This window comes from Hippopotamus amphibius, chromosome 13 (genome assembly GCF_030028045.1).
Source record: "Hippopotamus amphibius kiboko isolate mHipAmp2 chromosome 13, mHipAmp2.hap2, whole genome shotgun sequence".
Classification (NCBI taxonomy): Eukaryota; Metazoa; Chordata; class Mammalia; order Artiodactyla; family Hippopotamidae; genus Hippopotamus; species Hippopotamus amphibius.
In genome coordinates this window covers 76,091,351-76,118,898 of record NC_080198.1, presented here as the reverse complement: position 1 = coordinate 76,118,898, position 27,548 = coordinate 76,091,351, and the positions used below count along the sequence as shown (strand labels likewise).

Below are 27,548 nucleotides of genomic sequence, written 5' to 3'. Positions count from 1 at the left end.
TACCCTATGTCTGTGTATTTTAAGATTTCTATGAAACACAATTATCAGATAAAATTCTTTTTCTACATAGTAACTCTAAAGACATTATGAAGCTAAAAATATATGGCCAATGGGGAAGATAGACACATATCTGCTGGATTTTATAGATTTTTTTTTTCTGATGTAGATATCCATGTGTATTGACACCCAAAGTACTGTGCAGAAACTTCCCAATACACTGACCTTGCAAAAGTCATTTCAGTAATTCTCTTCTTAGTGAAATGAAGTGCCAAAATTATCCACTCCCTTGAAACCAAACCTAGGAGTTATCCAAAAGTCCAGAGCATGGTTTCCACTCTCCTATAACATTGAGCACTTAGCATATGCCAAGCACTGTTGTAAATATTTTATAAACACTATTTCCTTTAATTGTCAAACAACCACACCAGGCAGTCTTTTTTAGCCCCATTTTACAGATGAGGAAACTCACAGGGAGGTTAAGTGAATTGCCAAAAGCAGCAGAAACAGGGTTTGAACTCAGACAACCTGACTCATGAGCCTGTGCTCGTAACCACTTGGCCTCCATGGGTGTTGACCTGTGGGTCCCTGAAGAAGCCTCCTCCTCTTGCCTGTCCTCAGCCCCAACCTCTTCCCACAGAGCCACCAGGCTTTCTGATGGGATTGTTCTTTTATTTGTGGAGTGAGATGATATATCTCATGATATTATACCAACAGAGCTAGACGCTAGCTTGGAAATGTTTAAACTGTATCACAACAAAGCTTTATACTACAGTGATTCTCCTAGGGTCTCATTGTGTTTCTTCACACTCAGTCACAACTCAGTGAGATTTTCTCAGTAGAAGTCAGAAAGAACAAAGCTAATGTAAACTAACTCGAGAAGAAGGGAGAGGAGGGCTGCAGTTTTAATTTCTATCGTGTGTCCCTTACTATGGATACCCCTCTCCTTTCCTTTACCTCAACCTTTATACCAGGGAGTAAGCCCCAATGGTTTGTGGAATTTATAGGAGTCTAGGGAGATTTCTCTTTACACAGGGGTGTCCCCTTAGATGCTTAGGAGAAGGGATTGTGGTGTATTCTGTAAGTATCTGTCATTTCACTGGTAAATTAATAGTAATCGTCATTTTTGACCTAAATAAAATTCATTTTTTCATTGTTTCTGTATTCTTCAGTAACTAAACATGAGGATAGTGATGTCTAAAGACGGTGTGAGCTACGTACAGTCCCTTCCCATTTGTAAATTCTTCATGGACCTCTACTAGTATTAATATCTTAGTATTTACAAAGCAGATCCTGTTCTAAACAACAGAGGTAATAATTTTATTTGAAAAATAACTTATTAAGCATTCTAATGAATATCAAAAGTGATATTGAAGGTTTCATCTGAGTTTAATTCTTGAGAACAGAATTTTCTAGTGTATGTAGTATGAAAAAGAAAGGACAAAAACCTCAAAACAATTTTCACTGAATATTAACATCCCACACAACTGGAGAAATATAATTTCTTTGTGAAGAAATAAACATTTTAATCCCCCTTATTATTACATACAAGCTAAAATTTACTTATTCTGACCAACTACATAGGTAGCAATCAGCTGTTTATTCCATTTGTGTTGATTTCTGTAGCATCAGTCTAAAGATGAGTGAGTTTTCACCTGAAGTCTGAAGGTGAGCTGAGGTAAAAGGAAACTTCATTCAGTCCCTCCACCCCTTCTTACGGCAAGTGGAAAAACTGGGTGCTAAACTCAGATTATTAATTGGAACAGACTGATTCAGGGCATAACATGGTCCTCCATCTAAAAAGATGAGGCACGACAGGGAAGAAGTACGTTTGTTATCACAGACGGCTATTTCTTTTTTGTTGTTTCTTTCTGGAATAAAAAAAAACAATTTTTCTTTCATATTAATAATGATCATGACTATACCTAAATGTATTATGGGAATGATCTTGTAGGTAGTTTTCTAAAAATTGTGGAGAAAATTTGTGCAAGGTTGGCGGCACTCAGTCCTGCTAGTTATTGCAATGGAAGAATTGTGTTCCCCCCGCTCCCTGCCAACACCTTCACACCCTGACGCCCTCACTGCCAACACGACTATATTTGGAGATGGAGCTTTTAGGATGTAATTAAGGCTTATGAGGTCATGAGGCTAAGATTCTAATCCAGTAGGATGGGTGGGCTTGTTAGAGGAGGGAGAGAGCTTTCTTCCACTCTCCCCACATCCATGCACTGAGGAAATGCCATGTGAACATACAGTGAGAGGACAGCCATCTGCAAGCCAGGAAGAGAGCTCTCATTAGAACTTCCCTACGCTGGTGCCTGATCTTGGACCTCCAGCCTCCAGAACTATCAGAAAATAAGTTTCTGTTGTTTAAGCCATCAAGTCTATGGTATTAGTTGCATTTGTATTCAGGGTTGAGAGCAAAGTGCACCCAGTTGGTTCTGTCTCCAACATGTATTCCAGATCTGTCTGGCCTCATCTTTCATTTTCACTGTCAACCCCACGATGGAGCCTTTGTTCCTGTTCATCAGGACTGTTGCCTCCTCTAACTAGTCTCCCTGCTTCCACTCTTGCTTACCCAAAAGTCCATCATCTTCCAATAGTTAGAAAATTCTACTAAAAATATACACTAGATATGGCTCCTATCCTAGTTAAACACCCTTCAGCAGAGTATTTCAACCCCTTCCAGGCCTGTGGAGACCCTCTGTGACCTGACTACCATATCACATCTAATGTCACGCCCCCTGCTTTAGGCTCCAGTCACACTGGCCTTCCCTGAACTCCTCCCTCCAGGGGACTGAGCCGCAGCCACTTGGGCCTAGACGCCTAGGAGACTCATGCACCTTGGCTGGGGATGGTGGCTGCTGCTCACCCCGCAGGTCCAGTTTAGAGGCTGCCGCCTTGAGAGGTTCTCCTGCACAACCCCTCTCTAAGATGGTCCCATCCTCTACACGGTACCCTATCTCCCTTGTATCAGAAGCACTCATCACAATCTGTAATTTCCCCCTCTTATTTTTATCATCTGTCTGCAAGCCCCGGGCAAGAGAGACACTGTCATATTTTCCTACAATAAGGGTTAGCGAATGTGCAATTTTATGATCCTCGGGAGAGCATGTCATGTATACGCACTTGGTATTAGATATAAGCAACAAATCGCTGTATAAGAAGAGGTGCTGCTTCTGCCTCCTCCAGCCTCTTTTGAGTTCTACGGGGCTGTGGATCAGCAGGGTATGATTGGCTCCCTCAGAGGATGTAGTATTTTGGCTGTGGGTGTCCACCTCAACGGAAGGGCTTCTCCTGCAAAACACAAACACCATAGAACAGCGAGTCGCTGGTCAGATATGTGATGGAGTTTATGTTAAATGTCAAGCTCGACACACCTCTAAAAATTAGACTCAATCTCCCAAACAGGGCTTCATAGCTCAAACTCAGGAGTCAGTAAGTTATAGAAAGTTACTGAAAGAAATGAGGTCACCTAAGGAGTTGATATGGACAGAGAACAGTTTCAGGAACAAAACCCTGGGGCATGTGGACTCTTAAAGGTGGGGAAAAGAAGAAAGCAGCAAAGCTGCTCAGGAACTGTTAGGAAGAGGAGAACCAAGAGGCCAAAGGTAGAGAGTATGACAAGAAGGTAAAAACCACCACCACCACCAAACCAACAACAACCAACCAAAACAGGACAATTTGTGGCCTCATATAGATAAAATAAAAGGATATGGAGATTTGCAAAGAAGTAATTACAATTCAGTTTCACGTGAACATAAAACTTTAGATAACTGAGGATTCTGGAAGATTGACCCCAATCTTATCTAAGTATTCAAATTTGGGGGAAAATTCTCAAAGATCAGCAAATAATGCTGGAAACATCAAAAAGTTTCTAAGTATGGTAGTGCTTAGCTATTATTTGGTTGAGCTATGACTACGCTCTAACATAACTCTCAGGTCATGATAGGTAAAACAACTAAGTTGAACAGAAAATACTCTTTGATAAATAGAACAGACGTTTTCATAGATCTACAGAAAGTTCTCCCCCGTGGAGCCAAAAAAGTGTCTCCTACTCCCCACTCCACCCCAGGAATGTAAAGCTGCTCACTTGTGTTCAGCAGCACTGAATCCTATGAACACCAGTAGCTTTTCATGAAACCAGTGCTGAAGTTAAAAATTAGTTCATATGTCTTTGAGGAAATAAAACAAAACACTTCCTGTGACCACCATCTGTTTTGATGATCAAAAATAGTATATTAAAAGACTACCTGAGGCGGCGAAACCTTGAATGACCACCAAAAAGCTCAAAGTGCTTTCTGATTGACGCGAACATCGTTTTTTCTCCAATTCTTGGCACTGAAACCAGAGTATGTCTACAGCACTTGGCAGAGTACTGTGGACAAATCCACGAAAGCTCAGGATTCCGTAGTAGTCAAGATCACTGGCCATTATGATGTCAGAGTTTTGAGGCTTATGCTATAACTGAGAAACGCCATACTTGTTTCGCTGACTTTGCTTCCACCTTTTCATATTTTAAAATTACTCTTTTTATTTTGAAATAACTGTAGATTCCCATGTAGCTATAGGAAATCATACAGAGTCTATAACCTTTTCCTCAGTTTCTCCCAATGGTAACATGTCTCTAAGCTATGATACAATATCATAACTAGGATATTAACATTGAAACAGTCAAGATACAGCACATTTCCATCACCTCAGCAATCCTTTAAATTACCCTTCTACAGCTATGTAGACTTCCCTCCAACTTTTACCACCTCTTTAATCCCTGGCAACCACTAATCTTTCTCCATTTCTTTAATTTTTGCCATTTTCAAGAATGTTATACCAATGGAATCATACAGTATGTCACATTTTGGGATTTGCTCTTGTCCACTCAGCATAATTGGAGATTCATCCAGATTGTTGCAGGTATAATAGTTCGTTTCTTTGTAACTCTTGGTAGTAGTCCAGGATAATGATGTATCACAGTTTGCTTAACCAACTGGGTTGTCTTCAGTTTTGGCCTGTTACAAATAAAGCCACAACAAAAACTTGTGTACACATTTTTGTGTCAACATAGGTTTCCCTTTCTCTAGGCTAAATGCCCAGGAGTGCAAATGTCTGGTTGTATGGTAGTTGTACCTTTTGTTTTTAAAGAAACGGTCAAATCATTTTCCAGAGTGGCTGTACCATTTCACATTCTCACCAGTACTGTATGTGTTTGTTTCCCCAAATCCACACAAACATTTGGTGGTGTCATTTTTTATTTTAGGCATTCTGATAGCTGGGTAGCTCCATCTCATTGTGGATTTAATTTGCATTTCCCTAATAGTTAATGACACTGAACATCTTTTCATGTGCTTATTTGCCATCTGTATATCTTCTTCAGTTTTACGAACCTACGGTAATCTGCTAAAAACATTTCCTGTAAAGACACCTTTCTCTTTCCACTAGAAAATTGACCATTGTGCAGTTGAGGAGGCTGCTGCACAGATAGTTTAGGTACCATGAACCCAAGCAGCCACAGTGTAACGGAAGGATTCAAATCCCGCTGACTCTGGAGGTCACACAGCCTCTGGGCAGTGAGGCCCCTAATCTTTTCTCACAGGGATGGTCTCTTTGCTCTGACAACAGTGAAGGACTGAAATTTGATTATGTAAGAAAGTTTGTGGTTTCCCTGGCAGGCTCCTGTAATAGTTATCTGAATACATGTCTTTTATTCCCCACTAGACTCTAAGGACCTCAAGGAATGAGTCTATTTTTTGATGTATCATTAAATTCTCACAGGCATTGGCACATTAGAGGAATTCAAAACATTTTATTGAGTAAATCAATGATATAGCTTTCTGCCCTGGATGAAGGAAAAAAAGAGAGAATCTAAAAGTCTCTCTTCCTTTTACTTCATTCATTTAACAGAGAGTATTTGAACCCTTCCTGAAGGAAAGGCACTTGGTTAGGTGTGGGCAGCAGGGAGCAAAAGGGACTCTGGCCCAGCTCTCTCACAAAACCTAGATTTAAATGGGGGAGACAGAAATTAAACAGAATCTCACCAATAACTCTTATGTCAGACTCTGGTAGGTACTACAAAGAAAAATTAAAGAGTGAGATGAGCAATTACAAGACGGACCAGACACCTGACTTTGTGGAGAGGGCAGGCAAGGAAGGCTTCTTTGAACAGCTCCTGTGAAATGAGCTTTACAAGATAATTTGGGGGACTTCCCTGGTGGTCCAGTGGGTAAGACTCTGTGCTCCCAATGAAGAGGGCCCAGGTTCGATCCCTGGTCAGGGAACTATATCCCACATGCATACCACAACTAAGACTCCACATGCCACAATTAAGACCCGGCATAGCCAAAATAAATAATAGATTTTTTAAAAAGATAATTTGGAATTAATTAGGAGGGTGGAGAGGAAAGGAGAGAGGTAAAGAGGGTTGGAGGGAAGGAGCGGAAAGAGAGAGAGGGAAAGAGGGAGAAGAAGAGAAGAGAAGAGAAAAATGTGTGTTGGGAGAGGATGTTTCATATTTCTTGCTGAAGGGATAGAATCTGAATATATGACATTTCAGAGACGTGAAAGAGTTTGGTAGATTGGAGACACTAACAGAAGGTACGGGAAGGTGAAGTAAGTCAGGAAAGGTGGGTGGAGGCCAGAAGCACAGGTCTTTTTAGTCCTTTGTGACTTTGTTAAGGTCTTCACTCTTAAAATGAACTAGCATAGAAGCGGCATATAGACAGTGGCCTCCAGAGACTATTCAGCACTTTTAAAGGGACAGTGCTGGTCTGGACATGCTTGACTGTGATTAGAACCGTGGAGGCTCATTGGGCAACACTTTCTGGCCTCTCATCAAGCATTTGGCAGAATCTATTTAAGGCAAGAAATGTAGGCAGACATATCTCTGCACCTTCCCCAGTTCCCAAATTATCTCCATTCTCTGCCTCTCCCTTTTGGAGAGGTTAGGGGCCAGGAAGACGTCTCCTCTTCTAGAATCTAGTCACTGGTAATCAGTTCTGATATTCGTCGAGGAGCTTTTTAGGCTGTCCTCTCCCAGAAATGTTGAGTTACCAGATCCAGAAAACCTGTATTTATAAAAAGTGTTTTGCGTGATCCTTACATAGGACCAGGACTGTGATTGTTTTTTTAGGCATCAGTTGAGGAAGAAGTATTCTTACACCATCTTCCCTTTCTAGTGAAGCAAAAGAGAGAACACTTCTCAGAAAGATCAAGGAAGGGTTCCTTAGTCATGTAATAGTAATCTTTAAATGTAATAGCTAAAGCTGAATTTCTTCCAAAATACCATTGTTAGTTCTTTTAATTTTATGAAAGAATTCTAAATGGAAAAACAGTGACGTGTGTTTTCTTTTTTTTTTTAACTTTATTTAATTTTTTTATTGGGGTATAGTTGCCTTACAATGTTGTATTAGTTTCTGCTGTACAATGAAGTGGATCAGCTATATGTATACATATATCCCCTCCCTCTTGGATCTCCCTACACCCCCACCCCCAATCCCACCCATCTAGGTCATTACAGAGCACCGAGCTGAGCTCCCTGTGCTATACAGCAGGTTCCCACCAGCTATCTATTTTACACATGGTAGTGTATATATGTCAATCATAATCTCCCAATTTGTCCCACCCTCTCCATCTCCCTCCGTGTCCACATGTCCATTCTCTGTGTCTGCGACAAGGCGCGTTTTCATTTATTTCATTGAACACTGAACTTTTGCCCTAAGTATCAAATAGAAGAGGTGATCCTATGACAATAGTACCAACATTTCAACACGTTGCAAAGACGAGACTATTCTGTTTTTTCCTTTAGATTTTTAACTCTTTGATTAAATGTCTGTATTGGAAAACAGATTGGGTATTGTCAAGAGCATGAGTTCTGGAATCCAGTTACCTAGTTTTGAATCCTTCCTTGTTCTTTACCATGTGGAAAGACTAGGAAAATCGGTGTGCAATGTCCTTATTTGTAAAATAGAGATGATGATAAAAGTACATCATGAAAATTAAGTGAGATTATACTTCAGAAAACTTACTGTGGTACCTAAAACAGTAATCCCTCAGTTAATGTTAGTCATACTTTTAGGAGACTGAAACTTTGTATTCAAAGATAGCAAGCAGCATGGTGGATATTCTTCCAAGACAAAGACAGGGAGCTAGAACAGCTACCAATGTTGACTGACTGACTACAAGTTGCCAAGCTCTTTGCCATGCAGTTTATGTACAGCATCTCATTTCTTTGCAGCAGATTTGTGAGGTGAGAATCATTATTTCTAGTTTTAGAGATGGAGAAACTGAGGCTCAGAAAGGTTAAGTAACTGAGAACCATATACCGAACAGTTTAGAGTCACGTTTGTCTCATTTCAAAGTCAAAATGTTTGCACAACTGAACAATGTTTCCCCTCTGGAGGAGGGAAGAGAATATATTTAAGCCACATCAGGTTTAGGTTGGCTCCCAAATTATTTAATTGGAATGTATCTAAGTGTTTTCATTAACTGTCAGCATTTGCATTTGGTGCCCATACCCTACTCTGTCCTCCTTAAAGTGGCTGGTTGTGGAACCCTTGGCTGGCAGCATGGACTAGCTCTCAGACAGGAAGTTTATATCAGCTCCCAAGGTGGATCGTCGACTCCTGTTACTTTAAGGAGCCAGACCTTGGGCTTCGGGCAGGCTGGGAGTAGCAGTCAGGACTGTGAAAGTGCTCTGATGATTCACCTCCTGATGTCTGGTTGTCCACGTCTCTGTGACAGAGACCAGGCTGTGAATGGTGGCTAAACCTTTCCCCTGCCTCCTCAGCCTACTCGCCATTCTGGGTCACTGTCTCTGTGAGTAATTTCTCTCCTGATTCTGGCACTCTGGACCGTCTACTACCTACTAATTGATTTTTACCTCCGCAGAAAGGGGAAAGAGGGATGCCCAGGCCTTGGCAGTGAGTACTTGTTCCACTACCCTTTTCTGCCCCCTGCTGACCATACCTGGGAATTATGTTTAACCCCCAGGCCCTTGGTCCAAGCCAGATTCCTAATAGAGTGAGTGAATCCTGGCACACACAAAAAAACTAAGTAAATAAAATAAGTGATATTTTCATGCATTATTTTTAAAAGGCAAATTTCAAAAAAATACTTTAAAATATATTTCAAATTTCCAAAAAAATACATGATGAACAAAATATCTCAATGTATCCTTAAAGAATACAGTCATCCCTCAGTATCTGTGGGGGATTAGTTCCAGGATTCCTTGTGGATACTACAATCCACAGATGTTTGAGTCTGTTATGTAAAATGGCATAGTATTTGCATATAACCTATGCACATCCTTCTGTATGCTTTACATCATCTACAGAGTACTTATAATAGCTAATACAATGTAAATTCTAGGTACACAGTTGCCAGTGTGCAGCAAATTTAAGTATCGCTTTCTGGAAATTTCTGGAATTTTTTTTGGAATATTTTGGACCTTAAGTTGGTTGAATCCGTGGAACTTATGGATGCATAGGGCTGACTGTACCATCTTATATGTACATAGACCCTACCATCCATCTTTTCACTCAAGGGACAGGTCTGATAGCAGAGTTGAAAATCATGCTAACAGTATTGATCAGTCTTTTTCATCATGCATGTGTATGAGAAAAAAACCCCAGAAAGTGTAGTAGAAACCAGCAGCAAAAATGATAGGGTCCAAGTGGAACCGATATAACAGTTGACTCCTGAAGAAAACAGTTAATTAAGAGAACTGAAGAAAAAATTGATAAAAAAAAAAACCCCCAAACCCTAACATCTTCAGAGTCAAGAAGCCAAAGAATAGGTGGCTGGGAAATGAGAATAATCAAAGAAGAAAGATTTCTTGGAAATTAAAGGTATCCTTGGCTAAATGAATAATTTAGTAGGAAGTCTTGAAGATTGGGTTTAAGGAATCCCATTTGAGCTTGACACTTGGAACATTCATCTTTCCATTTTAATGATATAGATTACCTTTTTTTCCTCAATAGGTAGAGCTATTCAGTCTTTCAACAAGGAGTAATTTAATAATCGGAATAATGTAAATGCTATTTCAGTTTGTAGAATCAACATATAAACAAAACTTGGAAGACAATAGTAGCTATAAAAGAGAATCTAATATTAATAACATTGATAATGTATAAAAATGGAAGTCTGACTTTTAAGGCAGCAGAGAGATGTGGAAGGTAATATCAGACAGATTTTTCTCACGTTATCTAGTAATGAATCAGATATACTATCTAAAATTGATGTAACGAAATATGGGGTTTAAGCATATTCTTTAAAATTATAGATAACCACCAGAAGAACCAAAGCACTATAACTGGAAAAACTCAGTAATGGATAAGGAAATATGAACTAAGTTTATCGTCTTTCAATAGATACTATCTAAAGTTGATGAATGAGAAGTGGAGGAATTAGCATAAGTTTCAGAGGTATGGTAATAACCAGCAACAGAATAAAAGATGTTTAAAAATAGGGAGTGAGGGGTGGTGGGATGAATTGGGACTTTGGGATTGACATATATACACTACTAAGTATAAAATAGATAACTAATGAAAACCTACTGTATAGTATAGGGAACTCTACTCAGTGCTCTGTGGTGACCTAAGTGGAAAGGAAATCCAAAAAAGAGGGGATATATGTATACATATAGCTGATTCACTTGGCTCTACAGCAGAAACTAACACAACATTGTAAAGCAACTATACGCCAATAAAAATTAATTAAAAAAGTAGGAAGCTGGGTTAGAAATGGGCCGTGGGAGAACGAGGTCAGGTAGAGAACTTACATTTTTTAGTACCACTCTGTACTGTTTTATTTTTTTTAACTTGTGCATGTATTAATTTTACAGGTTAAAGTAAAAAGTGAAAAAACACACACACACACAAAACAAACAAAAAAAATTCTGCAGCTGCAGCTCTTGGCACCATTTTCCTCCACAGCTGCAGTCTCTCTCCTTACACTGATGGTCAGATCCTACTGAGACAGGAATGCGTAAGAACAGAAAAGTTTCTACCCTGAAGTTTAGGTTTAAGTATTTTTTGTTTGTCTGTGCTTGTGCTCTGTCTTTTCAGTGGCCCAACCTTTTGGAATACTAACTTTTGACTACTTACATCTGTGATATCTAGAATCTCCTTAAAGTTTTGCTAAACTTTGGTATCCTCCTGTTACTTTTTCTTCTTTTTTTTTGTTTTTTCAATCAAGGTAAAATTGGTATATAACATTTATACAAATTTCAGGTATGCAACATTATAAATCAATATTTGTATACACTACAAAATAATCAGCACTGTACGTCTAGCTACCATCCATCACCATACAATTGCTCTCCTTCACTCACTTCACCCTTCCTCCAACCCTCTTCTTTCTGGTAAACACCAATCTGTTCTCTGAATCTGTGAGTTTGCTTTTGTTTTGTTTGTTTTGGTTTTTATATTGCACATAAAAGAGAAATTATATGGTATTTGTCTTTCTTCTTCTGGCTTATTTCACTTAGCATAATGCCCTCAAGGTCCATCCATGTTGTCGCAAATGGCAAGATTTCCTTCTTTTATGGCTATATGGTATTCTGTTGTGTCTATATACATTGCATCTTCTTTATCCATTCACCCATCCTTGGACGTTTGGGTTGTTTCCATATCTTGGCTGTTGTAATAATGCTGCAGTAAACATAGGGGTGCATATATCTTTTCAAATTAGTGTTTTTGTTTTCTTCAGGTAAATACCCAGAAGTAGAACTGCTGGGTCATTTAGAAGTTCTAGTAAATTTTTGAGGCGTTTCCATACTGTTTTCCACAGTGGCTGAACCAGTTTACATTCCTACCAACAGTGCACAAGAGTAATCCTGACTCCCTGGCCTCTATTGTGATCCTGGTGTTTTTTTGTTTGTTTCTGTTTTTTGTTCTTTAATACTTATTTGGGCTGCTCCAGGTCATAGGTGCAGCATGCGAACGTAGTTATGGCATGCAGACGTCTTAGCTGCAGCACGCAAGTGGGACCAAGTTCCCCCGTCAGGCACTGAACCCCAGCCCCCTGCGTTGGGAGTGCAGAGTCGTGCCCACTGGACCACCAGGGAAGTCCTGATCCTAGTGTTTTAATTTTTTTTTTTTTAATTTTGACTCTAGTTACCTACTGCCCACCTGGGTCCAACTCAGCCTGCCTAGGTAGGAAGGAAACGTTTATGGAAAAGTGACGACAATTACTAGTATCAGAGTAAATAAAACAGTGTACATTATTAAGTTAAAACATAGTGCGAAGGAAGTAGGGTGATGGTCTCTACTCCATTCCTCACGTTTTCATGGAGAATAGTGTACTTCACCCCTACAGAGAACACACTTGGAAGGATCTGGGAGTAGAGGTTTTCTCTAGACCACAGTCTTGCATGAGACAATAGACAGGAGGAAATGAAGAAACCAGAATATCTAAATAAGAAGGCAATAATGTCTCGCATGTCACTCTCTGAGAGAAAGTAGGCAACACATACGGGGGGAATCCCCACAAGCATCTCCCAAACAAAACAAAACAAGAAGAAACACAGAAATACATATATTATACACGTAGAAATACAACTGTTGGGCAGTTTCTGGTCAGTACACACAGATGCCCAGGCTGTGGACTCAACACGGGTGCAGCTGGCTGGCCTGCCATGGGACTGAAACCAGGTGTTCTCAGGTTCTCACTGTCTCCCACACAGCTACCACTAAGTGACCTGCCATGCTCTTTGGCTGAGAATAGCAACATCGAACGACATTCCACCATTCATTTAATTTGGGGATCATAATTTTGTTTGTGATAACTTCTGCAGTGGAGCTGCAGTTTCCTTTGTGGCTACTGACCCCTTGGAGAGTAAAACTAACCAGAGATTTGAATTTAAAGAGGCTGAAGAAGCTACATACCTATGAAAGACAGCTTGGGACACAGCTGCAGATGTGGGAACCCAGACAAGTAAGTAAGACCCTCTGGCTGAGACGGAGCCAGTCGTATAAAATTGGGAATGAAGGCATTTGGACTTTCATTTCTGTGGGCTTTTATTTGCAAGGGGATTTCGTTTTGAGGACGTTGAATAATAAGAGTTTCCTGTTGTTCAAATTTGGGACATGTTTATGTTGTTGATCCAGTCTTTGTATTCATTTCATAAAATCTGGTGGATCTATTCTGGACAACATGACAGGAGATAATTACTGATAAGAATAGAATAGGGAGTGAATTTTGAGCTTAGGGTGCCGCATGGAATCCTGGCTGACTCATGATGCTAGAGTCTTTTGTGGGCAAAAGGTGAAATGCCCATCAGCAGTTCCAGAGGGGAACGTTGTGTAGAAAGGAGCAGAGTGTACGATGGTGAGAGCACAGCAGCACTGTGAGCAGCTGCCTTCCCTGCTGAGAGGACGGCAGCCCTGGCTGACTTCTAACTCGCTTAAGAACAATGCCTTATGACATCGTTTCCCAGCCTTCCTTCATATACGCGCTGCTTTGGGATTTTTATTTATTTGCGCATCACCCATGCTAATACTGATACATTTTTAAAAATATTGTGTGTACTTTAAAATTCTTGAGCTCATGATATGTTAAAATATATTTTTTTCTGAATACAGATTAAAATGCATAATTACTAAAATTAAAAAAAATGCCTGTCACCATCACCCTGCTACCTGAAATCAACTGACATAATGCCAGTGGGACACACACTGTAATATGCTAAAAGATGAGAAACCTGGCAGAGAAGGGGAGGGATGCGTGTTGCTTCACTCTTCAGGTTTCTGTTCTAATCCTGTTGGTGGAAAGTGGTACTGGATAAATATTTGGGGCCCCTCTCTACACCTTCTCTCTCACACCTTCCCAGGCAACAAAGAAGAACTCAGTTTCTAAGACTTGCAGGAGCTCAGGTACAGCGTTTTCTAAATCTGCCCTTGGCGTTCAGGGAGCAGTACTTCTTACTCCCACGCTGGAGCTGGGCTTGAGTGAGGAAGACTGAAGTTCATTTGTGGAGAACTGGAGCAAACCTATTTCTGCTTTAGGCCTAAGCCTCATTCTCCTACTCAGCTTTACTAGGGAACCCCATAATTTAGATGATAAGACATACATTTCAATCTCTGCTTCCTGGGTCTATTTCTCAACCTGGCTAAAGTCCATAAAGCAGAAGCCCAAATTCCAACACAGCATTTAGTTACAAAAACAAGTGAAAGAAATGAGAGAAGAAAATGTTGACTGAAGAAAACGAATGCTCCTGTTACACAACAAAATGTTTTGTGTTAATAAACATTTAGTGATAGCTTATTATGCAAAAGAGTTTTTTAAAAAGTTAATGTTCCTTGACACTCAAATATTGTGGCTGTGAGTTTTCACTTCTCCAGCTTGGGGTTAGAGTCGTGTGGTATTGTAGTCTCCTTGGCTGAGTCTGCACAGGGAAACAGGGGAACCCTTCTTTGTTCCCCAGTCTCTGAGAAGCAATGAGATACAGTAGAAAGAATATGGGCTTTGGAGTCGGGTCTGGGGATGTATTCTGGATGTTTCAAGTTGGGCAAATTACTTAACCTTCCTGAATCTCACTGTTTACAGGTATAAAATGGGGATAGTAACTCTCATTGGGTTGTTGAGAGGACTGAGATAATGCATGTGTAATGTACTAACTTGATGCCGGATCCCCTCCCTGCCCACAAATTGAGCTAAAGATACTCTAGGAAGGATTCTTTCTCCCTACTCAGTGTTCCTTCACGGTTATCCTCTGGGACTTACTGGGGATCAGCAGTTATACAACCTTCATTCTGGATCCAGTCCTTCTCTTTCCACACTCTTCTCCCCTCACAGACCTGAAGTTCTGGAGCTATTCCTTACTCTGGAGGACTTGTCATTTGGAACTCAGACTTCATCATTTTCTTTGCTTCGTGGCTCTGCCTATGTCCCATCACCAGTTTCCAAGACCACAGGCTGTAGCCCAAGTCTCCCACTTCCCCACCTAGAAGGAACCAGGCTGAACAGGTGTAAAGCACCGAACTGGTATTTGGCACACAGTAGATGCTCATTACCTATAAATTTCTTTTCTTAGATCTGGAAGCTTTGAACTGTTTTCTACAGAGCTGTATTGACTATTATGATTGAGTACAGTGATCCAAGAACTGTATTTTAGAAATGAAATATTTTGGATATCACTGACTCAATCTTTAAAACCACTAACTTCTGCACTTAGTGAGACTGCCATTCAAACAGAAATCATATCCATGTCTAGGCATCCACTCAATATGTTCATATCTAGATAGTTTTTAAAGACATTTTGAGATCTTTCCCTTGCATAGAAAGAGTATGGTTTGCCTCCTTATGCTCAGCGGCCTTTTCCAGCACAGATAAAATTCCAAGATAATAAAGATTTTGATCTCATGCAAGTTCCTAGGTGCAAACAGGCTTGCATAGCAAAATGATGCAGATAAACGTGGATGAAAACGGACTTTACACAAATAAATGAAACTATATTATGTTTCTCTAGTATAAAAATAGATCAAATGGCAGGAGGACAAAAATAGGTGAAGTGGTAACATAAACTGACTTGTGAAATCAGAGGGTCAACTCTGACATTTTTCTCTCTAGGCCTTTTCTAATAGTTTTGTTGCTAGGGCTACAGTGTTTTTGCCAGATTGGAACAGGATTGTCAACTCTAATGGAGATTAAGTAGCTTTCCCAGCTAGATTTTTTTTTTTTAATAAGCGTAGGTTAATACTGCTGGCTTTCAAAGCCACATTCAAGAACGGAAAGATCACTGAAGATCTGTTTTTAGAAAATATAACTCATAAAATTTGAAGTTTAGCAGACAGGTTCTATTTCATAGTTATTCCAACACAAACCTTTATCATGGTTACATTGAACAAAATAACTTTACAACTTCATACACTGAATAGAAAAAGAATGAGAAACTATTATTTACAAGTTAAGCAAAAAAATTAATTCCCCAAGGAGTAACTGAGATGGTTAAATGAACAATTCTCCTGATTAGTTGGAAAACTGTTTCACAGATGCTTGAAAATTCATACTTGATTTATTCTGTAAACAGTATAGATAAGGTATAGGATAAAGTCCTCTGTGTTTTGGTTCTTTCCATTCATTGGTCAAAGTCATCTGAGGAAAGCATAAATACAAACTCACCAATGAAACTTAAAGCCCAGTAAAGAAAAAGTAATTTGTTCAGGACACTCAATTGCTCAAAGGATGTAGAAGGTAAGAACCATTAAGAAAAGGCGTAAGAAGAATTGCTTTTGATGTGCTTGTTGTGGAGTCAAATGAGCTTCCTTGGCTGTGGTCAAAAGAGACCATCTAAACTTTAAAAAACATGGTGCCGTTTGCATGCACACTGACTCTGCAATTCTGTTTGTGCACTAAAGCATGAGAATTAAATGAAATAGTTCATGTGAAGTGCCTAGCAAAAGACAGATGCTGTGTTCCCCCCCCCCCCAATATCTTTACATTTTTGTAGACAGAAATACCAGTGTTAACTTCCAGTAAGAAAAGCTGAATATTGTAGTCTTTAGAGTCAGAGGAAATTCACTTTAAGGATCCCAACATTAGTGACACCTGGTGGAAAATACAGGTATTACAATATAGCATTGTAGCTATTCTGATCTTTCACAGATAAAATTAAGGTAAATTTCACAGATGAAGCAATTAAATGGTAACAGAAGGTAATGTCTATGTCTTTATGCTATTTGGAATCTCTGTATGCATCATGTGCTAAAGAACCTCCCTTCCCAAGTTTTCAGATCATAATTCACTGTGGGGTGTCCTGAGGAGTACCTTAAAGAAATAGCCAGTTGTGTTTCACAGAATACAGGATTGAGATAAGACAGAGAGCTGTCCCATTTGAGGTACCATGGATGGAAAAAACAAATGATGCTGTTTTAAATGTGAGCCTTGAATATCATAGAATCAATTGCTCTGAACCAGGGAGGGGTTTGAATATTTGTAAACAAAACAGCAAACAGATCTATTACAGGGTCAGCAAACTACAACCCATGGACCAAATATAGCCCGCCATCTGGTTTTTGTTATTGGACCACAGCCATGCTCATTCATTTACCTGTTGTCTAAGGCTGCTTTCAAGTTACAACTGAATCCCTCGAGTAGGTGCAAGAGACCATATGGCTGCAAAGCCTAAACTAGTATCTGACCCTTTACGGAAAAAGTTCGCCAACCCCTGGTCTATTAGATCCTGTCATGGGATTGTCATACCTCTCCCCCCATCTCCTTGGGAGGAGTACACTTCCCTTCCCCACTGACGTTTGGCTTAGCCATAAGACGTGCCTTGGCCAGTGGAATGTGGAGAAGTGTCAGTGTGCACGTTCTGAACCTAAGCTTCGAGAATTCTGGCTAGTCACTGCCCCTTCAGTGGTAGAACAAGACACATGACCTGCAGGCTTAGCTGAGAATGAGATAAACACCCCAGCTGACCTGCAGACTTGAGGAAAAAATGCTTATTGTTGCTAATGGTATGGTTGTTTGCTCTACAACAAAAGCCAATTGATACATGAGATTGTTAAACCTATGTGTAAAAATTCCCACAGGCTTGGCTTCTCTGTCGGATTGATGGTACTGGGAGAAGGATCCTGAAGACCAGGTATGGTTCAGTCCCTTCTGGGGCTCTATTTCAGAACTTGATGGGCTCCCCTGGAACCTGGTTTCATTCCTCTACCTCCTTGGTAAGCAAAACTGAGTCAGAGCCCAGGCATCTCTAGAGGCCCACCAGACTCTTGGGATCTTAGCTTCTCTATATTTAACACGGTGTGGAAGTCAGTCACAATTCTTTCATCTGTTGGTTTAAGTACCTCCCTCCCAGGGTGTGCCTCACGGTATAGAAAGAGGGTGGAACAAGTCCAGTTGGAACCTTAGACCAAAGCTTTCCCAATCTCGTTTAATCACTAAAGCTTATAGCTTGGCTCCCACTCAACTCAAATATGTGTAATTCTGAACTGACATATAATCTATAAGAGGTAAGAGAGATCATGACTAGCTCCTCAGAATTCTCACAAGAGTAAATATTAACATGCAAATGGTGTGGTAAGTCTAATTTAACCATGTTAAGGATGTTGGCCGAGATGAAATGATCAAGGTATTTTAAAATGCAATTTCCCAGAATTCTTAGTCTTACATCTCAACTTGTTAAAATGGAAATAAAGCTTTTCATTGTCACTTTTTTTTAAACCATCAACCTGAGTCATTTGGATAGATCACTGAGTAACACTAGTGACCCATTTATTACATAAAGATATACAGATCGCACAAATTTGTCACTGAAAATCCCTGGGGCTGCCCTAGTCCTCTGGTTTTCAGCCTTCCCTTTGATTCTTTACGTAGCTAATATTATTCCATTAAATTTTTCAGCACCAATTTTTGCTGTTTTCAAAAAAAGAAGAGCCTAGCTGATGCAGACCTGATACTATAGCGTAACCTGTGGGCAACAGATTGTATGGCAGAAGGTTGTTATTGAGAGTTTCAAATCCAGAGCATTAATTTTTGGACATAACTCTTAAAGGAGAAGTAACATAATAAATCACAAATGAAAAGTACTAATATTAAAGGTCACTTAATTTGTCAAAAATACCCATGATAGAAATTTAAGCGTCATCAGTAATATACAATGGTGAGCTTTTTTGGGGGCGGGGAGGGGAAGAACCACATCATTATTCCCACTGTCTAACAGAGGGCGCATTCGGCGTTCCCTGAAGCAGTCATTGCTTTCTATAAAAACGTTCAAGCGTATTTCCTAAAAACAGGACCATGATTTTCAACACTCTCCATATTTTTACTCAAGTTCTATTTCTGCTTTCCTTCTCAACGCATATTTCAAATGTTAACAGATTATGAACAGCTCAAGAATTCAAATGTTGACTCTTGACCATCCCTAAATCAACAGTATTTCCGAGTAACTACTTTCTTATTTAGGAAGACTTGTGGGTGAACCTGTTAGATAGCTTCAACAACACTTCAGAGACTGGCTTTTGCAACAGCATTCATGATACCCATCATCAAAAACGGGCACCTATTCGTCCAGCAGCTCTAAGAGATGGAAGAATATAAGACATTGCCCTTTATTCTTAACAAGCACACTGTTGGATCAGAGAGAAGATTATCCAGGTGAAACAACAAAGACAATACATAATGAAGTAAACTGTTTGGTTACTTCATAGTCCTCTGCTGTGTATTTTCCTCTCCTTCATAAGATCTCAAGCTTCAGTACTGTAATAAATACTACAGTACTACACGATCTGTGGTTGGTTGAATCCATGGGTATGGGGTAACCATGGATGTGGAGGGCTGGCTGTAAGTTATACTGGGATTTTCAACTGCTTGGAGGGTCAGTGAGCCAATCCCTGCCCTGTTCAAGGGTCAACTGTATATGGAACATTAGACTGGCAGTAGGCTAAGAGTACAGAAAGGTTCTACAACTCAACATTTGCTAAACTGAATTAATTCCAAAGGACATTTATCATTTCATAAAAAGAACATTTATTTTAAATGTACTGTTGAGATGAAGGGGGTACAATAAAAGCTTGTCCATTAAAGTGAAAGTACCTCAAGACTTACTCAACTTTGAATTCTTAGGCTAACCATAGTAGGCACAAGAAATAGTATGCTGCACTGAATCCATTATAACTATTTAACTGTATCAGCACCACACCAATATAAGAATATTTTAAGACAAATTTAGAACATACACATTTAACTTTATTTCATCATTGTCCTTTAAAGCTTGATTTTATAAAACATAAAAAGACATTCTGAAAAGTTCAGTATCACAGGAATTTGAATAGCAGGACTATCCATGGCTTCATAGATTCGAGTTATATAAATTAAAATCAAATAATTGGAAAACTTTTCAATATGGAAACTATACAAATAAATGGCAAAGGGACCTAACAGGATCAATATTTCATTACTTATGGACTATCATTAGTTCCTTTCAAGATCTAAACACATGTTTTCAATATTCATATTTCTTTTGCTCTATTTTATATTTAGATATTTCTGTATACTCTGAGTCAAGGTGCTTGACCAAAAGGTCTGATTTAGAAAGACATTTAGCTGTATCGCAAAAGTTTTTCCATCTACAGTTACCATCGTCAAAGGAACTGACATTACAATGCTGATGTAATCTGCTAGTTCCCTTTGGAACAGTGTGCAATAACTTACGTCAACCCTATGGAAAGTGAAACAGGTACCAAGGAATGGAACGATTATGCACAGATTCAGTAAAGCATAATGTTAAGTTTTCTCCATCTAAAAATTAACCAATGAAATAAAACATATCAACTACAGTTGATTTGGTTTCAGGAAAACCACATTTGAGAATACAAGTACATTATACTGTCTTTATCTCATCCTCAGTCGTTGACAGGAATTTTGTAGGCTACCATGCTATTTACTTTGTGAATTGTAGTAGTAAATGAACGAAGACGAACTTCCTCAGAATTGGTAATGAACTGTGGTCCCGACTCTTCCCATTTTTCAGGTACAACCAAATCGTTGTCTGTATAAATCAGGAGATCAAATGAACCTAAATTGCAGATAAAATCATTGAACTACATTATTTTTTCAAAAGTAAAACTGCCTGCCCTATCTCCCTCACAGTTTGAACCACCCATAGTGTTAGAAAAGTAGTTTAGCCTGGTCTGTAATAACTAGTTAATTGCTTTTCCTCAATGGAAATTTACTGTAGTACAGAAAATATTGCACTCCTTTCACTTTATCTTATGAAAACTTCAAGTTTTTTTTCTTTACTTTAAAGAGGAAACCCGTTAAAGATATTTGTAGAAAGTGTATAATCAGTAACATGGGATAACATGAATATAACCTACAGGAGAACTGACATCTTGGTTCTGTGATTGCAGTATCCTAGTGCCTAGAACAGAGTCTGGCACATAGTAGGTATTCAGGACACATGTGATGTTTGAAGGAGTAAGGAAGGTAGACAAGTAAGACACAATTATAGCTGTAGTCTTAAATATATATCAATACATAAAAATGTATAAGAAATTAAGGAAGGAATTACATTAAAACATTCAAGGGTGAGTACTGTGGAATACTTTAATTCCTTTCCTTTCAGCATTTCCAAATTTTACAGAATGCATATAACATTACTTTTCCTTTATAATGCTTCCTTAGTTTTATTACATGATATTGATAACTAAGAAAAAATTTAATAAAATGGTAATTCTTAAAATAGTAGCTTAGTCTTTTCCCTAACAAATTTAAGTCAATGTGAAGTTGTATAATACTTACAAGGAACTTCCAACAGTGGCAGAAATGTCACTGTAGCTGTGATCTGTCTGATCACTGAACGGATTTCATCTTGGATAGCTTTCTGAGACTTTTCTCTGGGTGCACTATCAAAGAGATCAAATCAGTTTAAGTTTTAATGACTTACTGAAAACATCTGTAAGGTTATTTATCTGATTTAATGACTCCAAAATCAAAGAAGTAATACATTAAAAAGGAGTGTTTTTAAAAAATGAGTGTATCATTAGGACCCATACCACAGTAGACATACTATGTATTTTTATTATTTCATTTATCCTTCTAATCATTTTTTTAGGGTTGGTCTTAGTATCAGGTCATTCTGTATCAGATGACCAGAAAATTTGCCAAGTGCTTCAAGTTAGGAAAGCTTCAGCACCTCTTAAAAAATAAAAATAACAGTGGTATCTAAAATGTTTAACGGATATAGTCATTTTGGCATTTTTAGTAATGCCTAAATGTCTAATTCCCTATTGTCTAAAATAAGATATTAAATTGTATATCAAATTATTTTTATAAGCTAAACATTTCCTAAAATAGACCAAAGGCTTCAGAAGCAAACTACATTTCATTATGAGAAATGGTTCTGAATTTACAGGTAAGTATGCCTAGGACAATGCTAGACATCAGCATATAATGATGCGCATTTCCCATTCCCATGGTCTGGAAACTTCAGGGTTTATGAAGTGTCAGGAAATCTGTGGCATTAAGTGCAATGCAACAGAGTTGCACCTTAAGCTGGGAGAGTCTAGGATAATCCCTTATGGTTAAAAGTAGTTTTAAACAATTCATTAAATGGGCCACCTAGTACATCATATGTAGTTTTGCATATACCACCATAAATACTACAATCTGAAATTCACCAATTTAGACTAAAGGCAATTATGTTAAAAGTACTAGAAGTTAATGACATGCTAAAGTCATAAGCACAATTCTTTTCCACAGGAGACTGAAGATCAAATTAAACATTGTAGAAAAAACTATACCTTATATGAAACTTGTTCAATATCATTAGAACTCATTTAGTAAAGACAACAAGTTTTAGAACAAGCATATTAAGGTGGAAATAATTTAAATTCCTACTTACCTGTCATCTTTTGCAGTCTTGTCACACTCAATATCAAACTGCCATCTTTCAAGGACCTCCCCACTTTCAATATTTGAGATGACTACCACCAATTTCTGAACTGAACACTTGTATAACCATTCTGTAATACATAACAAAGCATCTTTTTTGGTTCACGGAAATACAAAGCAATTCTTTTCTTAGGTCCTACTTCCGATCCTCAGCAAATTTCTACCACTGCTATTATGGATCTCCTCCAAATTATACAGAAAACTTGCCCCATCAATAACCTAGCTCCTGTTTTCAAATTCTCAGTAAGCAAGACCACTGGCTGAAAGTGAGGTTGGGGATGCAGCACTGAGATTTGAGGAGAGAGGAGAAAGGAACAGATAGCAAAACATACCCCCCAAAAAAGAGCTAATGGTTTTGATCCCCACAAACCAATTCTCTCTGTAGCATGTTTTACTTTAGGGAATATCACAATTCTACCCCATTACATCTATCTAAAAAACCTAGAAAGTATTCTAGATTCTTCCTTCTACTTAACCCTCCATCAAATCAATCCCTCAATTGCCCAAACAGAAGTGTAACAAATCCACCCCTAGTCTGGATTATGCAAAAGCCTCCTTACCAGCTTCCCTGCTTCCACACCCAGGGTTTTCCCTGCATATGAACAAATATGGAAATCAAAATCTATCATGTCAAATCATGTGGCTCTGGGTTAGAGATTAAACAAAGAAAACTGTTCATCCTTAACACTCTGGCCACACAGATCTTTAAATGACAGCAAATGTTTCCTGGCTTAAAAAAAAAAAAAAAATCCAGCACCTCTTTTGCATGGCAACTTGCCGACTCTTCACAATCCCGCCTCAGCTTGCCTGCATGGCCTCGCCTCCAGTTTACACCCAAGCAAACACTGTGCCGAAATACTAGACACATTCCCTCCAATCCTGATCCACGAGGGAGGCGAAAATCAATGGTGCAGAGAGATAATAAGGATATACCAGTGAGCATTTTCCATAGGTATTAAGAAGCAAAGTACTTAAGCTACACACAAACAGTGACCTCACGAAGACCTGCATTTGTGACATAATATTTTAGAAACTTTTAATACCCCAATCATTTGTCGCAGCTCAAACAGCAGGGATCTACCTCTTCTCCTCCTCAGTTCTCCTCTTGTAATTCTACTTGCTCTTTTCCCTTTGATTCAAGCCAACCCGGCAGGGCACACACTCCAACTTACCACCTTATTTTAAATCCAGTCTATGCTGTCTCTGGTAGCTGATGTTATTTTTAGAACATGAAAGGTTGAGAAAACACTATTTTTTAAGATCTTTTTAATTGAAGAATGGTTGGTTTATAATGCTTCAGGTGTACAGCAGAGGGACTCAGTTTTTACACACACATACACACACACACACACACACACACATATAGTCTTTTTCAGATTCTTTTCCAGTATAGGTTATTAGAAGATATTGAATACAGTTTCTTGTTCTATACAGTAGGTCCTTATTGTTTAAGATATTATTTTAATTAACAAGCAGAGTTCCTCGTTTATCATCTGACCAGTTTTAAGGAAAGAGACTAAAGCCTCAAAGTACTCTTAGGACTTTTGGTGGTTTCACAGTATCTCCACACATCCTTTGATGCTGCTCTCTTCAAGAGGTGGGACCTAACTGCCCTCCCTGAGTTTGGGCCGGACGTGAGGCCTGGCTTCTAATGAACAGCTACCGTGAAGCGAAGGTGAACAACTTGGACGTACAAGGCGCTGCTGCTTCCTCCTTGCTCACCCTCTGCCGTGTGTCAAGGACACAGAGTGACCTACAGAGAGGCCTGCTTGGCCGGGAACTGAGGCCTCCTGCCAGCAGCCACGCGAGCGAGCCCTCTGGGAAGTGCACGCTCCAGCGTGAGTCAGGCCTCCCTGCTGCATCCTGAGTGCAGCCACGGGCAGGGAACCTGGGCCAGAACCACCCAGCAAGCTAGGCCGCTCTGGCATTCCTGAACCACAGAAACCGAGATAGGAAAGGCTCGTGTTCAGAATCACTAAGCTTAGGGTAATCTGTTATGCTGTAAGAGATCACTAATGTCATACACAGGATCATCAAATAATGTGTAATAATCAAATGCATCTGGAAGTTCTAAATCCAGGTCATCTTCACTTTATTTCACTGCTACCAAGTGATGCAAAAAAAAAAAAAAAAAAAAAGAGAGAGATAAGATATGATTCAAAAATTTTATAAGATCACCAACTCTATACTTTTATTTGAATTCCACCCAGAATATTAATTTTCACTCTATGGTAGAAGAGAAACAAGTAAGAACTTTTAGGTGAGGATTTAATAAGAAGGAATACAGAGTACATAGTTTTTAAAGCACTTTGCCTATATAATCTTAGCTCTTAGATGAATAAAGATGTTTGCATACATATATCTATTGAGAGCAGCAATTTCACTGACAACTACCTTAACTCTTTAAGAATGCATGAACATTATTTAATAATCAAAATCCATCCCAAGGTCTCATTATGTGGTTCTGGGTCAGATATTATACAAAGAAATTATTTTCGCTTACCTGCAGCTGGTTCCAGACCTCTACTAGCCATAATTCAGAATCTATATAAAACTTCTCAAAATTAAACTTACAAATGCTCTATCAAATGAAAAATGCAAGGCATTCCAACAACTGCTGGAATTCTAAAAGTACCAATGAAGATTAACTTTATATTGAATAAAACATAGCATTCAGTCTGAACCAAATTTTCTGAGCATTGAAAATAAGATTTGGGTAAATATAGCCTACCACTAACTTAACTTTCAGTCTCAAGCTTTTATTCATTCTTTCTTCTCCTGGATCAGTAGTGTAGCCTCAGGGATTCAACTTACTAGCACTATGTTTTTCATCTGATGCTCTTAAGAAATGTTATTTTCCTTAGGAAAGTGGTTACCATCTTCTTCTTTTTGTAAAATACACTTGTTTGTTATTCAAAGGGTAACGTGGAAAAAAAAAAAAAGGAAAAGATCTTCACCATCACCATATCAAGTCCAGAACCAATGGAAACTTTTCGGAGTATTTCTGTTTTGTTTCTAAAACAAATATCACAGGGGAATAAATGCAATGCACAATTTATAAGTTTTCAAAAAAACACATAAGTAGCCAATTCTTTAAGACTAAAATAGATCTAGATCAACTGACAGTCTGCAATTAAACTCTGCTTATTCTTGTAGCTCTATTTTCATCTAGTCTGACTTCGAATTGTAGGATTATGTATAAAGCTGTAACGTTTATCTGTTCCAAGCTTACGGGTCAAGTTTAAGAAAAGCCCTAGTCAGTACTGCGAGCTGAAGATCATAGGCAAGCATCCACCCTCTCACAGAAAGCATGTTCCAGCTTCCTCTCTTAAGCCTGTGGGATAAACACAGCAGGGATCTGCTGTATGAAACCACAGTTTTCGGCCTTCCTCTGTGATTCCTCCAGCTCCTGAAATCCACAGACTTTCCTTCGAACTTATGTGTTGAATATTGAACTTATTTAACATCTGTCTTGCTACCTTGCATTGATATTTGCTTTTTGGTATATAAGGTCTCCCTCTCATTGAAATTGAAAAAAAAGTTTCAAGTATCTTCCTTGCTTCATTTTTTTTCATACCCTCACTGCCTAGACCAGGGCTCTACTTAGTGCAGTGATTCAACAATTACTTTCAAAGCAAGATAATTTAGGAGGGGATTAGCAGATAAAGTTATGTACCTTAAATTCTAGAAAACATTTACTTTTGTATATTGCAGCTAGAATGACACATTTGATTCCATTAATGCTTTACTTTACGATTTTCAGCAGACATTAAATCTCTTTGATTCATCAAAGTATTGTACTTATTTCATAAAAATCTCATAAAATTAGCTGATATTTTTTGAAGTTTGTCAGTTTTCTTTTAAAAGAATATATAAACAACTGGACATTTAGCTAAAAATGCTCCCTTATACTGTAAAAAAACTTACCATAAATCTTTTATTATAACTGTTACATTTCATCAAAGAATTATAAGTATATCATCAAATATGATAAAATAAAATCAAAATGATAAAAACAGAGAAGGAGGATAAGAGCTCTGATTCCAAATTAGATTTTTACTTAATAAAAATTGGAGTTGACATTCAACCAAGAGAAAACAGGTTATGCCTAGCCTGATATTATTGGATAGAATCTCTACCTCAGATCAATACAAAATTTTCATAGAACTTGCATTATTTCACAATGTCCTGGCTTCTACCTCATTGGTGCAGCCCCTACACATTAAAAAAAGAAAAAAAAGCACTCATCGCTACCATGTCATAACAAGCAATACTTCAAGAGAGGGCAGGATTTCAGAAATAGGTCATCTGAGCTAGAAAGAGTTGAGTTTCCCTGCACTTCTTTACTAAACATAAAAGAAACGTCTGCTTATAGAAATAAGTAACGCACGTGACAAAAATAAAAAACGGATCCAAGTGCCCAGGTCTGAAAAATCCAGCGTTAAGCCTGAAAGAAATGTAACAGCAGCCCTAAACATTCACACACTTGCTGCAAATTTTTTTTCATGATGCTTCCTGTGCATATCACAGAGCACACTGGCCCAGATGAACATGAAACATGCTCCTGTAACTCTTTCATCCCTGGTAAAAATTTCTTCTTGTTTACTAGATGGAGTCCTCTTAAGACATTACAGAGGATGTGACTCTGATCCCTCTTTCTCTCCCCCGCCCCTGCTCCCCTGCCTTCCTTCTCCCTGCTACCCCTCTCTCTCTTTTTAAAAAGTTTGTCTGCAGAATGGTCTCAACACTTGACGTTGAAGAACCATCAGGATGCAGCCAGCTCTCCTTGTCTCCACCTTCGAGCCCTGCTTCTACAATATGTGAAGCCGCATCTCCCATCAGTGTACCTCCCACCCCCAAATCAACAGGAATCTACATGTTGACTGCAGTGGCTCAAGAAAACACTGAGGGGGAAGAAAAGAGAGTGCAGTCGTCATCCACGGCAGAATTTTAAGAAACCCTCTTGTCTAGGCTTGAATCTGAGCTTCGCCAGTGTTTAGTTCTGTGACTTTGGCCAAGTTCCCTAAATGTCCCGTGTCTCCGTTTCATCATCTGTTAAGTGGGAATAAAATAATAACTACCTCCTATGGTTGTTATGAAGATTAAATGAAAGAATATACGTCAAGTCCTTAGAATAGCTTCCACAGGATAGGCAG

The 27,548-nt window shown here is 38.8% G+C and overlaps 2 protein-coding genes across 2 annotated transcripts in view; both read right to left on the bottom strand.

Moving 5' to 3' along the window:
- The window catches only part of LOC130834503 (rho GTPase-activating protein 20-like), a gene marked incomplete at its 5' end in the record, with an annotated part of 46,162 nt that extends 24,857 nt beyond the window's left edge, over positions 1-21,305 (bottom strand). Inside the window, 2 exons of the mRNA XM_057704647.1 lie at positions 3,127-3,294; positions 21,241-21,305. Coding sequence (XP_057560630.1) covers positions 3,127-3,294; positions 21,241-21,305 — 233 coding nt within the window. The remainder of the gene's footprint in view (positions 1-3,126; positions 3,295-21,240) is intronic.
- Positions 21,245-27,548, bottom strand: part of LOC130835002 (cGMP-specific 3',5'-cyclic phosphodiesterase-like) — a 43,534-nt gene continuing 37,230 nt past the window's right edge. The window contains exons 3-4 of the mRNA XM_057706168.1: positions 22,343-22,463; positions 21,245-21,344 (exon numbers count right to left, since the gene is read on the bottom strand). Coding sequence (XP_057562151.1) covers positions 22,425-22,463 — 39 coding nt within the window. The 3' untranslated portion in view covers positions 21,245-21,344; positions 22,343-22,424. The remainder of the gene's footprint in view (positions 21,345-22,342; positions 22,464-27,548) is intronic.